This window comes from Hyla sarda, chromosome 12 (genome assembly GCF_029499605.1).
Source record: "Hyla sarda isolate aHylSar1 chromosome 12, aHylSar1.hap1, whole genome shotgun sequence".
Taxonomy (NCBI): Eukaryota; Metazoa; Chordata; class Amphibia; order Anura; family Hylidae; genus Hyla; species Hyla sarda.
Window position 1 is genome coordinate 21,492,673 of NC_079200.1, and position 12,130 is coordinate 21,504,802.

Here is a 12,130-nt window from a genome sequence, read left to right on the forward strand (position 1 = left end):
AGTTATAATAGTAGTAGTTATAATCGTAGTAGTTATATTAGTTATAGTAGTAATAGTAGTAGTTATAGTAATAGTAGTTATGATAGTAGTAGTAGTAGTTATAATAGTAGTAGTAGTAGTTATAATAGTAGTAGTTATAGTAGTTATAATAGTAGTAGTAGTGGTTGTGCAGTAGTTATAATAATAGTAGTTATAATAGTAGTAGTTATAGTAGTTATAATAGTAGTAGTTATAGTAGTTATAATAGTAGTAGTTATAATCGTAGTAGTTATATTAGTTATAGTAGTAATAGTAGTAGTTATAGTAATAGTAGTTATGATAGTAGTAGTAGTAGTTATAATAGTAGTAGTAGTAGTTATAATAGTAGTAGTTATAGTAGTTATAATAGTAGTAGTAGTGGTTGTGCAGTAGTTATAATAGTAGTAGTAGTAGTTATAATAGTAGTAGTTATAGTAGTTATAATAGTAGTAGTAGTGGTTGTGCAGTAGTTATAATAGTAGTAGTAGTTATAATAGTAGTAGTTATATTAGTTATAATAGTAGTAGTTATAGTAGTTATAGTAGTAGTTATAGTAGTTATAATAGTAGTAGTAGTAGTAGTAGTAGTAGTTATAGTAGTTATAATAGTCCTAGTACCTGTGTGTTAGAAAAAAAAGGAAAGGATTGGGATCCCTGGCACAAGGGCATTAGTAGGATGGGAGAATATCTATATTTTAAAAAAGGCACAAAAACTGTCCCCAACTATTTAGGACCCCCCTCTACTAATACAAGGTGCGGGGAGCTATTGGCCATGATGCCAATGATTATTTGTATCCGATAATTGTCATAGATGAGAGCAGACTTGACTTTTTATGGGCAGAGCGACATTCTCTTGGTTCTACGTAGGACGAGCCTTGGGAGTTGACTCCCCATTGTGTGCTCAGTCTCCCCTCCTCCTCCTCCTCCTCCTCCTCCTCCTCCATCAGGTTCTTAGATAGCAGCCGGCTCTTCGCTCCTCAGTCGCCCTGGCATAGCCTGCAGGTTTTTTAGGTGCAGGTTGTTGCTGCTCCATAGCCAAAATGTAAAGGCCAAATAAAGCCACCTCTTTGGGGTCCCTGCGGCAGAAGACATCTCCTCCTCCTGCAAAGATGCACTACAAGCCTATGAGGTTAGTAAGAATTCTTTAGAACTCCTATTGATGGTGGATACTGAGAGTTGTAGTATTACGACAGCTGTAGAGTCAACAGTAACTGATTACTCTTGAGAGTTATACTACTATTTATGCGCAAAGCGCATTGGTTTACTGGTGGGTCCAATGATCTTGTAGATTGGCCCATACACTTTAGAGCAGTGGTCTCAAACTGTGGCCCTGCAGATGTTGCAAAACTTCAACTCCCAGCATGCCCGGACAGCCAACGGCTGTCCGGGCATGCTGGGAGTTGAGGTTTTGCAACATCTGGAGAGTCACGGTTTGAGACCACTGCTTAAAGGAGTGCTCCACTGGAAAACATTTTTCTTTTAATCAACTGGTGCCAGAAATTTAAACAGATTTGTAAATTACTTCCATTTAAGAATCTTAATCCTTCCAGTACTTATCAGCTGCTGTATGCTCCACAGGAAGTTTTTTCCTTTTTTGAATTTCCTTTCTGTCTGACCACAGTGCTCTCTGCTGACACCTCTGTCCGTGTCAAGAACTGTCCAGAGCAGGATAGGTTTGCTATGGTGATTTGTTCCTACTCCGGACAGTTCCTAAAATGGACAGAGGTGTCAGCAGAGAGCACTGTGCTTCAAAAAGAAAATAATTTCTTCTGTAGTATTCAGCAGCTAATACGTACTGGAAGGATTAAGATTTTTTTTTTGAATAGAAGTAATTTACAAATCTGTTTTAACTTGATTTAAAAAAAAAAAAAAAAAAAAAGTTTTCCCCCGGAGTACCCCTTTAATCCTTTCAGTACTTATCAGCTGCGGTATGCTCCACAGGAAATTCTTTTCTTTTTGAATTTCCTTTAGGAGCAAATCCCTATAGCAAATCTCTCTCCTGCTCCAGACAGTTCCTAAAATGGACAGAGGTGTCAGTAGAGAGCACTGTGGACAGACAGAAAGGAAATTCAAAACCAAAAGAACTTTCTGTGCAGCGAATAGCAGCTGATAAGTACTGGAAGGCTTAAGATTTTTAAATAGAAGTAATTTACAAATCAGTTTAACTTTCTGGCACCAGTTGATTTAAAGAAAAATGTTTTCCAGTGGAGTACCCCTTTAAGGGTATAGTCCCACGTATTGTGTATGCAGCGTATTTTGCTGCGCATCCGCTGCTGCATACTTTCCTACCTATTGAGATCAATGGCTAGCAAAATCAGCTGCCGAAAATACGCTGCAAAATACGCTGTATATACGCTACAAGGGACCGTACTCCTAGGGGTATGTTCATTAGAGCAGATTTCCTGCAGAATTTCCGCAGCGTATTTGCTCAGCAAATTTTGCCACCATTGACTGGAAAATCTGCAAATCTGCCTCTATTGCGGATTTTCCGTCGGACCCATTGAAGTCAATGGTAGCAACATCCGCTGCGGATTTTCTGCAGAAAATACGCTGCGTAAATTCCGCAGGTAATCCCTAAGGGTACGTTCACAGGGGCGGATTTTTTTGCGGGTTTTCCGCTGTGTATTTGAAAGTGGACGGGCTCTTCTCAGCTGTCCATAGCAGATTTTCCGCGTCGGAATTTCTGCTGCTGAAAATCCGCTGTAGTCCCTACTGACTTCAATGGGGCTTGTGGCGGATTTTCCGCAGCATAAACTCCGCCGCAGAAAATCTGCTGTGGACAGCTGAGAAGAGCCCACCCCTTTCAAATACGCAGCGGAAAGCCCGCAAAAAAAATCCGCCCGTGTGAACTGAGACATCTCCTCTTTTCGGATCCATTCCTTTGTATTCAATCATTACAATTAAAAACCTGAATGTGTGAACGCACCCCTAAAGTTCTACATCTCATTGCCGTGAATAAATTAGGTGGCCTTAGATTAGTCTCATTTTCTACCCATCATCCACCAGTTTGGGGATCCCATGGTTTTTGTGGCATCTGTACAAGTGTCCATATAGGTAACGGCCTAACGCCTGCAGGGGGCGCTCTCTAAGGTTTAAGCATTGATAAATAATTTGAGCATTGATAAATTCTCCTATTGGATTTCTCTTATGGAAAATCTTTTTTGTATTTTTTGAGAAAATGTCTGGATGGGAAGACATTACTTGCAAGGGGCACCTCTACTACGTAGGGAACAAAGTCCATATTTGCCAGCTAAGCCCTTTATCTGGACACAGGGCAGGCAGAGATGCTGCGGCCCATTCTAAGTGGTAGTCGATGAGTTAATGATTAGACCTTCATGGTGGACTTCAGGGCCCCACGGTGTCAGCTTTTCAGTATTTTGGGTCTAGTTTTTGCATTATTTGGTTTGTAGTGGACAACAATCTGTCCACGTAAAAGTACTGCAGGAGCTCTAGTCCCCACATTTAGGCTTTATCCAAGGGCATACAGGCCAAATACAAGAGGAGAGGACCAAAAAATACATCACTGGGGTGGGAAGGGGGTTCGAAAGGTTTACTCTTTTTTTTTTTTTCTGGAAAATGTGCTGTTTCTATCCTATTTGTTGTATTGTATGGTACCATTCAAGTAAATGGGGTTGAGCTGCAATACTAAACATAACCATGGACTAAAGTGGCGCTGTGTCTCGAGACAAAGTCCCCTCTTTTCTGGTGGTTCCCTGTTAGCAGTTCCCGACAGGACTGTCACTAGAGGACGGACCCCTTTGCTGATCTCCCAGACCCCAGATGACAGTATTTTCATAAAAAATAAACATGGATTTACTTATCCTTCACTAATGATGAATTATTAATGAATTGGCCGACCTGCTAACAAGACTGGAGACTGTGTCCGGTGGAAGTGGGGTCAGAGGGCACAAGATGCCTTTGACACAAATAGGAGGAGTCCTATTCACTTCACTTGAGCTGCAGTTCTAGAATCAGCCATTTTACAGGTGTGGCACTGTTTTAGGTTTTTCCAATTGTGAAAACCCTCGTGTGTAGTCATTTGGTATTGTCACTAAACCTTTAACACAACTTCTATTGTCAGCCCTAACATAGTCCACTACAATACCTTTAAAATAATGGAGACAACCCCCCCCCTGTGCACCACACATTACCCCTTGGTAAACAAGCACTCTGTGGTCTAGTAAATGCTTGTTTCACACTGGTCAGAACACACAATGCTATCGGAGATCCTTAGAGAGTCATTAACAGACTTGTCCCTGGGCTTTTCTAAAGTGAGGACGGCCCCTCTGCTCTATAGTGTGGTGTGCCACGGGGGTGTGAGGGGAGGTGTATGGGGCAGATGGTGTTAACACCTAAATGTTCGTGACGCCAGGGCGTGGTTTTACCGAGAACCACCTGAACGGTAGCACAGCTAGTCCTAGTTAGGCAGGGCAGATAAGAGTCCAAGGCCAGGTCAGGGTTAACGGTAGCTGAGGTAGACGGATGGTAACAGTCTTTACAGCTAGGCCAGGATCCCAGAGAGGTGACCAGTAACACAGAAGGACCTCGCAGCTTGCTGGGACTTGCAGTGAGATTGAAAGACTCTAGCACAGCCACACTGACTATAATAGACTTGACTTGACTGACGTTAGTGACAGCAGACAGAGATGACTTACTGACTTGTGGCTGTAGTTTAGACTTGAGGCCTCCAGATGTGCTGGACACTGGCTCTGAGACGTCTGGACTGGACTTGACCTCAGGATCTAAGAGCGGTGGAAGAGAAAAGAGGCAGATTGTAGCTCCTCCCTTCTTTATAAAGGGGGCTGAGCAAGGAGCCCATAGGCTAGCTGTGGGTCATCTGGTCACCTGGTGCTCTCTGGGTAACAAAACATGTGACTTTAACATGTGACAACTATTATCATGTGACTTATAACCATGTGACCACATCAAAGGTCCTTTACACATAATATACAACTATACAGATTATAGGGGTACAGTGCAGGTGAACCCCAGGGGACCTGCAGGGACTCAAGCTGATAGGACTGTGAGATGCATATCCTATACTGGGACATCCCAATAGTATTTGGGGTCGTTCAAAAACCTAAATGCTGAAATGTTTAAAGCAGTCCACAGATCAGTAGAATTTGCTGATATTTAGTTGTCCTTTGACTTTGGTTTCTTGTCTGGAGGTTTTCTATATAGCAACATAATTGGATTTGACCTTTCTGGCAGACTTTAGCTTCCAATAGATTTGTGTTCATCTGTGATAACTCCGGATAAAAGAAGTTTTGTTATCTAAAGACGGGGATACGGGGAGGAGGCTCGTGATGTCATAGGCATGTCCTGCTCGTGACATCATGGCCACGCCCCCTCAATGCAAGTCTATGGGGGGGGGGGTGACGGCTGTCATTCCCCCTCCCATAGACTTGCATTGAGGGGGCGACATCACGAGCTGGCTTGGCCATGACGTCACGTGCCTCCGGCGCTGCACCCGATGGTCTAAACGAACGCCGGGTGCAGCAGTGAGATACCCAACGGCGGGAACCCCCCGATCAGACATCTTATCCCCTATTCTTTGAATAGGGGATAAGATATCTAGGGGTGGAGTACCCCTTATACTTTCCCCCTGATATCTGCCATTTAAAGAGAGTCAGGACACTTCCATATACATTAAGTAGTCAGCCGGTCCTGGCAAAATTGTAGAGTTCAAATGACTTACAGATGATGTGTATGGACACCTTTTAGATGACAGTACTTAATGAATCAACTCCACCAATGAGGCATAGATAATATAAAATATAACTTTTAATAAGTTCATATAAAATTCAACAAAGACAGTGAAATGCACATTAAATAATATACAAGACAAGAATACAGTGTGCAAACCTCAGCAGTTATGTAAGGGCAACAATTGCTTCTACGATGACTAACAATGATAGCCTATTGGCTGCTCATAGGGAGGGAAGAGGGGTACAGGTGATTACCCTATAATATAAATATCCCTTCCTAATCTATGTACCCATGCCCTAACTACTGCAAGTGTGGATGGGGTAGGGGTATATAGTAACCACTATCAAATAAACATAAAAGTGGTAATACTATGAACACATTTCTCATACTTCTTATTCCTACGCGTTTCTCCCATATTATTTGGATGGGTTCATCAGGGTTGAAGGAGAAATTATGATCATATTTTTAGATACAATATTTAAGATATGCTGAAGGAAAAATAATGAAAAAGTATAGAGATAATCATTGTCGGTCACCGTCAATTTGTCATGATCAGTCATCTATGGTCAAAGTTGGATATATGTGATAGTGGGCAAATTACTTCTATTTAAAAATCTTAATCCTTCTTGTACTTATCAGCTTCTATTTGCTCCACAGGAAGTTCTTTTCTTTTTGAATTTCCTTTTTCAGTATGACCACAGTGCTCTCTGCTGACATCTCTGTTCATTTTAGGAACTGTCCAGAGTAAGAGCAAATCCCCATAGCAAACCTCTCCTGCTCTGGACTGTTCCTAAAATTAACAGAGGTGTCAGCAGAGAGCACTGTGATCAGACAGAAAGGAAAATTCAAAAAGAATCTATTTTTCGAGCAAAGTAATTTACAAATCTGTTTAACTTTCTGGCACCAGTTGATTATAAAAAAATAAAAAAAACAAAAAAACACACTGTTCTACTTCTTTATAGCACCCAGGTGATAATCACTTTCCAAGGGGCCAAAGTTTTCTTGCCCTCCATGTGTCTTCTGCATCAAAGTGCTTTTCCCATTAAGTTTGGTGTCATTTTCACTCCTGCCCAAAATCAGAAACCCCAACTAAATTATTTGTAGTCTCATACACCATCTGTGCTGTTATGTTTTAGACACTTAAAGGGGTACTCCCGTGAAAAACTTTTTTTTTTTTTTTTAAATCAACTGGTGCCAGAAAGTTAAGCAGATTTGTAAATCACTTCTATTAAGAAATCTTAATCCTTCCAGTATTTTTTAGGGGCTGTATACTAAAGAGAAATCCAAAAAAGAAATGCATTTCCTCTGATGTCATGACCACAGTGCTCTCTGCTGACCTCTGCTGTCCATTTTAGGAACTGTCCAGAGCAGCATATGTTTGATATGGGGATTTTTTCCTGCCCTGGACAGTTCCTAAAATGGACAGCAGAGGTCAACAGAGAGCACTGTGGTCAGAGCCTGCAGGGGTGAGGTGGCATTGGTGCCACCTCACGATCGCCCTGATTCCCGGCCGACCAATCAGGGCGCCTGCTGCGGGTGTCACTCCCGCACCCGTTCCGCCACTCTTCCGGAGGACGTGAGCGGGTGCGGGACGTGCACCCCGGGTGCTGGGGACCCCGATCCCCGGCGTTAATGTTGGGATCGGGGCCCCAGGAACGACGACGGCGGCGGCGGGACTGACCTGCAGCGTCGATCAGCAGCAGCAGGAGGTGAGTGACAGCCTCCTGCTGTTGCTTAGCAACAGCTCCCAGCATGCAAAAAGGGCATGCTGGGAGCTGTAGTTATGCAACAGGAGGAGGCAGACCACCACAACTACCAGCATTCCCTTATGAGCATGCTGGGACTTATGGTTTAGCAACAGCTGGATGCACATTCTTTCTATGGAAAAGTGTACCTTCAGCTGTTGTGTAACTACAACTCCCAGCTTGCACAATCAGCTAAAGTGCATGCTGGGAGTTGTAGTGGTGCATCTGCTGGTTGCATAACTACAACTCCCAGCATGCCCGTTGGCTGTCGGTGACTGCTGAGAGTTGTAGTTTTGCAACAGCTGAAGGCACACTGAGTTAAGTAGCAAACCAGTGTGTCTCCAGCTGTTGCATAACTACAATCCCCAGCATCCCCAGCCAAAGTAGTATGCCTCCCGCTGTTGCATAACTACAACACCCAGCATGCCCTTCCGCTGTCGGTACATGCTGGGGGTTGTAGCTTTTGCAACAGCTGAAGGCACACTGGTTGAAAAAAACACTGAGTTTGTTGCCAAACTCTGTGTTTCACAACCAGTGTACCTCCAGCTGTTGCAAAACTACAACTCCCAGCATGCACTGATAGACCGTACATGCTGGGAGTTGTAGTTTTGCAACAGCTGGATGTTCCCCCCCCCAATGTGAACGTACAGGGTACACTCACATGGGCGGAGGATTACAGTAAGTATCCGGCTGCAAGTTTGAGCTGCGGCAAATTTTCTGCCGCAGCTCAAACTGCCAGCGAGAAACTACTGTGAACCCCCCGCCCGTGCGACTGTACCCTAAAAACACTACACTACACTACCACACAATAAAATAAAAAGTAAAAAAACACTACATATACACATACCTCTATACAACCCCCCTCCCCTCCCCAATAAAAATGAAAAACGTCTGGTACGCCACTGTTTCCAAAACGGAGCCTCCAGCTGTTGCAAAACAACTACTCCCAGTATTGCCAGATAGCCACTGACTGTCCAGGCATGCTGGGACTTTTACAACAGCTGGAGGCACCCTGTTTGGGAATCACTGGGGTAGAATACCCCTATATCCACCCCTATGCAAGTCCCTAATTTAGGCCTCAAATGCGCATGGGGCTCTCACTTTGGAGCCCTGTCGTATTTCAAGGCAGCAGTTTAGGGCCACATATGGGGTATCGCCGTACTCGGGAGAAATTGTGTTACAAATTTTGGGGGGTATTTTCTGCTACTACCCTTTTTAAAAATGTAAACTTTTTGGGAAACCAAGCATTTTAGGTAAAAAAATGTTTTTTTTTTTTTACATATGCAAAAGTTGTGAAACACCTGTAGGGTATTAAGGTTCACTTTACCCCTTTTTACGTTCCCCGAGGGGTCTAGTTTCCAAAATGGTATGCCATGTGTTTTTTTTTTGCGGTTCTGGCACCATAGGGGCTTCCTAAATGCGGCATGCCCCCAGAGCAAAATTTGCTTTCAAAAAGCCAAATGTGACTCCTTCTCTTCTGAGACCTGTAGTGCGCCAGCAGAGCACTTTTCACCCCCATATGGGGTGTTTTCTGAATTAGGAGAAATTGGGCTTCAAATTTTGGGGGGTATTTTCTGCTATTATCCTTTTTAAAAATGTAAAATATTTGGGAAACCAAGCATTTTAGGTAAAACATTTTTTTTTTTTTTTTACATATGCAAAAGTCGTGAATCACCTGTGGGGTATTAAGGTTCACTTTATCCCATGTTACATTCCCCGAGGGGTCTAGTTTCCAAAATGGTATGCCATGTGTTTTTTTTTTTTTTTTGCTGTCCTGGCACCATAGGGGCTTCCTAAAGGTGACATGCCCCCCAAAAACCATTTGTCGCTCCTTCCCTTCTGAGCCCTCTACTGCGCCCGCTGAACAATTAACATAGACATATGAGGTATGTGCTTACTCGAGAGAAATTGGGTTTCAAATACAATAAAAATTTTCTCCTTTCTACCAATTGCAAAAATTCGAAAAATTGGGTCTACAAGAACATGCGAGTGTAAAAAATGAAGATTGTGAATTTTCTCCTTCACTTTGCTGCTATTCCTGTGACACACCTAAAGGGTTAATACACTTAATGAATGTCATTTTGAATACTTTTGGGGGTGTAGTTTTTATAATGGGGTCTTTTATGGGGTATTTCTAATATGAAGACCCTTCAAATCCACTTCAAACCTGAACTGGTCCATGAAAAATAGCGAGTTTGAAAATTTTGTGAAAAATTTCCAAATTGCTGCTGAACTTTGAAGCCCTCTGGTGTCTTCCAAAAGTAAAAACTCATAAATTTTATGATGCAAACATAAAGTAGACATATTGTATATGTGAACCCAAAAATGTTTTATTTTGAATATCCATTTTCCTTACAAGCAGAGAGCTTCAAAGTTAGAAAAATGCTAAATTTTCATTTTTTTTCATCAAATTTTGGGATTTTTCACCAAGAAAGGATGCAAGTTACCATAAAATGTTACCACTAAGTTAAAGTAGAATATGTCACGAAAAAACAATCTCGGAACCAGAATGATAACTAAAAGCATCAGAGTTATTAATGTTTAAAGTGACAGTGGTCAGATGTGCAAAACACGCTCCAGTCCTTAAGGTGTAAAATGGCCTGGTCCTTAAGGGGTTAAAGGGGTACTCCACTAGAAAACATTTTCTTTTAAATCAACTGGTGCCAGAAAGTTAAACAGATTTGAATATTACTTCTATTAACAAAGCTTAACCCTTCCGGTACTTATCAGCTTCTGTATAATCCACAGGAAGTTCTTTTTCATTTTCCTTTCCAGTCTGACCACAGCGCTCTCTGCTGACACCTCTGTCCATGTCAGGAACTGTCCAGAGCAGGATAGGTTTGCTGTATGGATTTGCTTCTACTCTGGACAGTTCCTAAAATGGACAGAGGTGTCAGCAGAGAGCACTTGTGGTCAGGCAGAAAGGAAGTTTTAAAAAAGAAAAGAACTTCCTCTGTAGTATATAGCAGCTGATAAGTACTGGAAGGATTAGGATTTCTTAATAGAAGTAATTTACAAATCTGTTTTAACTTTCTGGAGCCAGTTGATTTAAAAGAAAATGTTTTCCAGTGGAGTACCCCTTTAAAGGGCATGTTCATCTAAAAACAAAGCATCAGTAAATTGCAGTCTTTAACATGCCCTCTTCTGTTATGACTTTGACTGTTCATTTAGTTATCCCGATTTCGCATAAATCCTATGAAATGACTGAATAGATTTTTAACGACTTGGTATATTTTTCTCAATATGTACAGATAGGTAGAAATGAACTGGCACTACTCGGGTTAATCTTTCTCTTAGCAGTGTATCTGCGGAGACCATTACACGTCAGCGGGAGACTGTTGTTTGCACATATGAAGGTGCTGACTAATTCAGTCCATATTCAATGCTTCCATAAGAAAAGAACAGGTTGCACTCACCATACTTCTTGAATGTGCTTTATTCCATTCGGAATGGGGGGAACATATAAACGGGTGCAGTGGAAGAGCGACATGTGTTTCACGCTAGCAGCGCATTGATGATGCGCTGCTAGCGTGAAACACGTGTCGCTCTTCCACAGCACCCGCTCTTATGTACCACCCCGTTCCGAATGGAATAAAGCACATTCAAGAAGTATGGTGAGTGCAACCTGTTCTTTTCTTATGGAAGCATGGTATATTTTCCTACTTCAGGCTGGGATCACCCCACATTTGGGCTGTGAGTCAGTATCAAAGATACGTTGGCATACTTGTAACTAGGGATGTCCCGTTACCGATACTGGTATTGGTATCGAGATCGATACCGGACATTTGCACTAGTACTTGTACTCGTGCAAATGTCCCCGATACCTAATCCGATACTCACCGGCTGGACCCCCGCCGGCAGGTATCACGGAGGAGCCGAACTGTGCAGCACGCCCAGCAGCTGAGCAGGCGTCATAGCCGGGACCTGTGGCTTATGCCGAACATCAACGATCCTGAAGTTAACTGCCGGTTAGCTGATGCTGATCGGGATCACCGCGGTGTCCCGATCAGCTGTGAAGATGGCCGGAGGTCACTTACCGTGCTCCGTGCTGTCCAATCATCGCTCCTTTACTGTTGCAAGCCATGGCAGGCAGTAGTAAAGGAGCGCCGATAACGCTGATCTACGCTATGCTATGGCATATCCTTGATCAGTGCATGCACTCTACAGATTGCATGTAATAGTGCCCTATGGGGACTAAAAAAACAAAAAAGTGTAAAAAAAAGAAAATAATAAATGCGAATTAACCCCTTCCCTAATAAAAGTCTGATTACCCCCGCACCTTTACATAAAATAGAATCTTTTTTAAAACTATAAAAAAAAGCCCTTCCTCTAATAAAAATTAACGGGGTATTCCAGGCAAAAACTTTTTTGGCTCCGGAAAGTTAAACAGATTTGTAAATTACTTCTATTAAAAAATCTTAATCCTTCCAATAGTTATTAGCTTCTGAAGTTTTCTGACTAACTGCTCAATGATGATGTCACGTCCCAGGAGCTGTGCATGATGGGAAAATATCCCCATAGTGCTGCACAGCTGCTGGGACATGAGTCACCAGAAAGCAGTTAGACGGAAAACAGCAACTCAACTTCAGAAGCTAATAACTATGGGAAGGATTAAGATTTTTTAATAGAAGTAATTTACAAATATTTTTAACTTTCCGG

At 42.3% G+C, this 12,130-nt stretch overlaps 1 protein-coding gene and 1 long non-coding RNA gene across 6 annotated transcripts in view; one reads left to right on the forward strand and one right to left on the reverse strand.

The window, feature by feature from the left end:
• Nucleotides 1-12,130, reverse strand: part of LOC130297076 (uncharacterized) — an 85,303-nt gene that overhangs the window by 40,027 nt on the left and 33,146 nt on the right. The gene's annotated exons all lie outside the window — the stretch shown is intronic.
• Nucleotides 640-12,130, forward strand: part of LOC130297073 (trafficking kinesin-binding protein 1-like) — a 107,401-nt gene continuing 95,910 nt past the window's right edge. For 3 of the 4 annotated variants that reach the window (XR_008849382.1, XM_056549305.1, XM_056549309.1), the window contains exon 1: nt 640-1,146. Coding sequence is in view for 3 of the 4 variants with exons in the window: in XM_056549305.1 (XP_056405280.1) it covers nt 1,127-1,146 (20 nt within the window). In the remaining variant the exon portion in view is untranslated. The remainder of the gene's footprint in view (nt 1,147-12,130) is intronic. The other variant, XM_056549308.1, reaches the window with a different exon arrangement.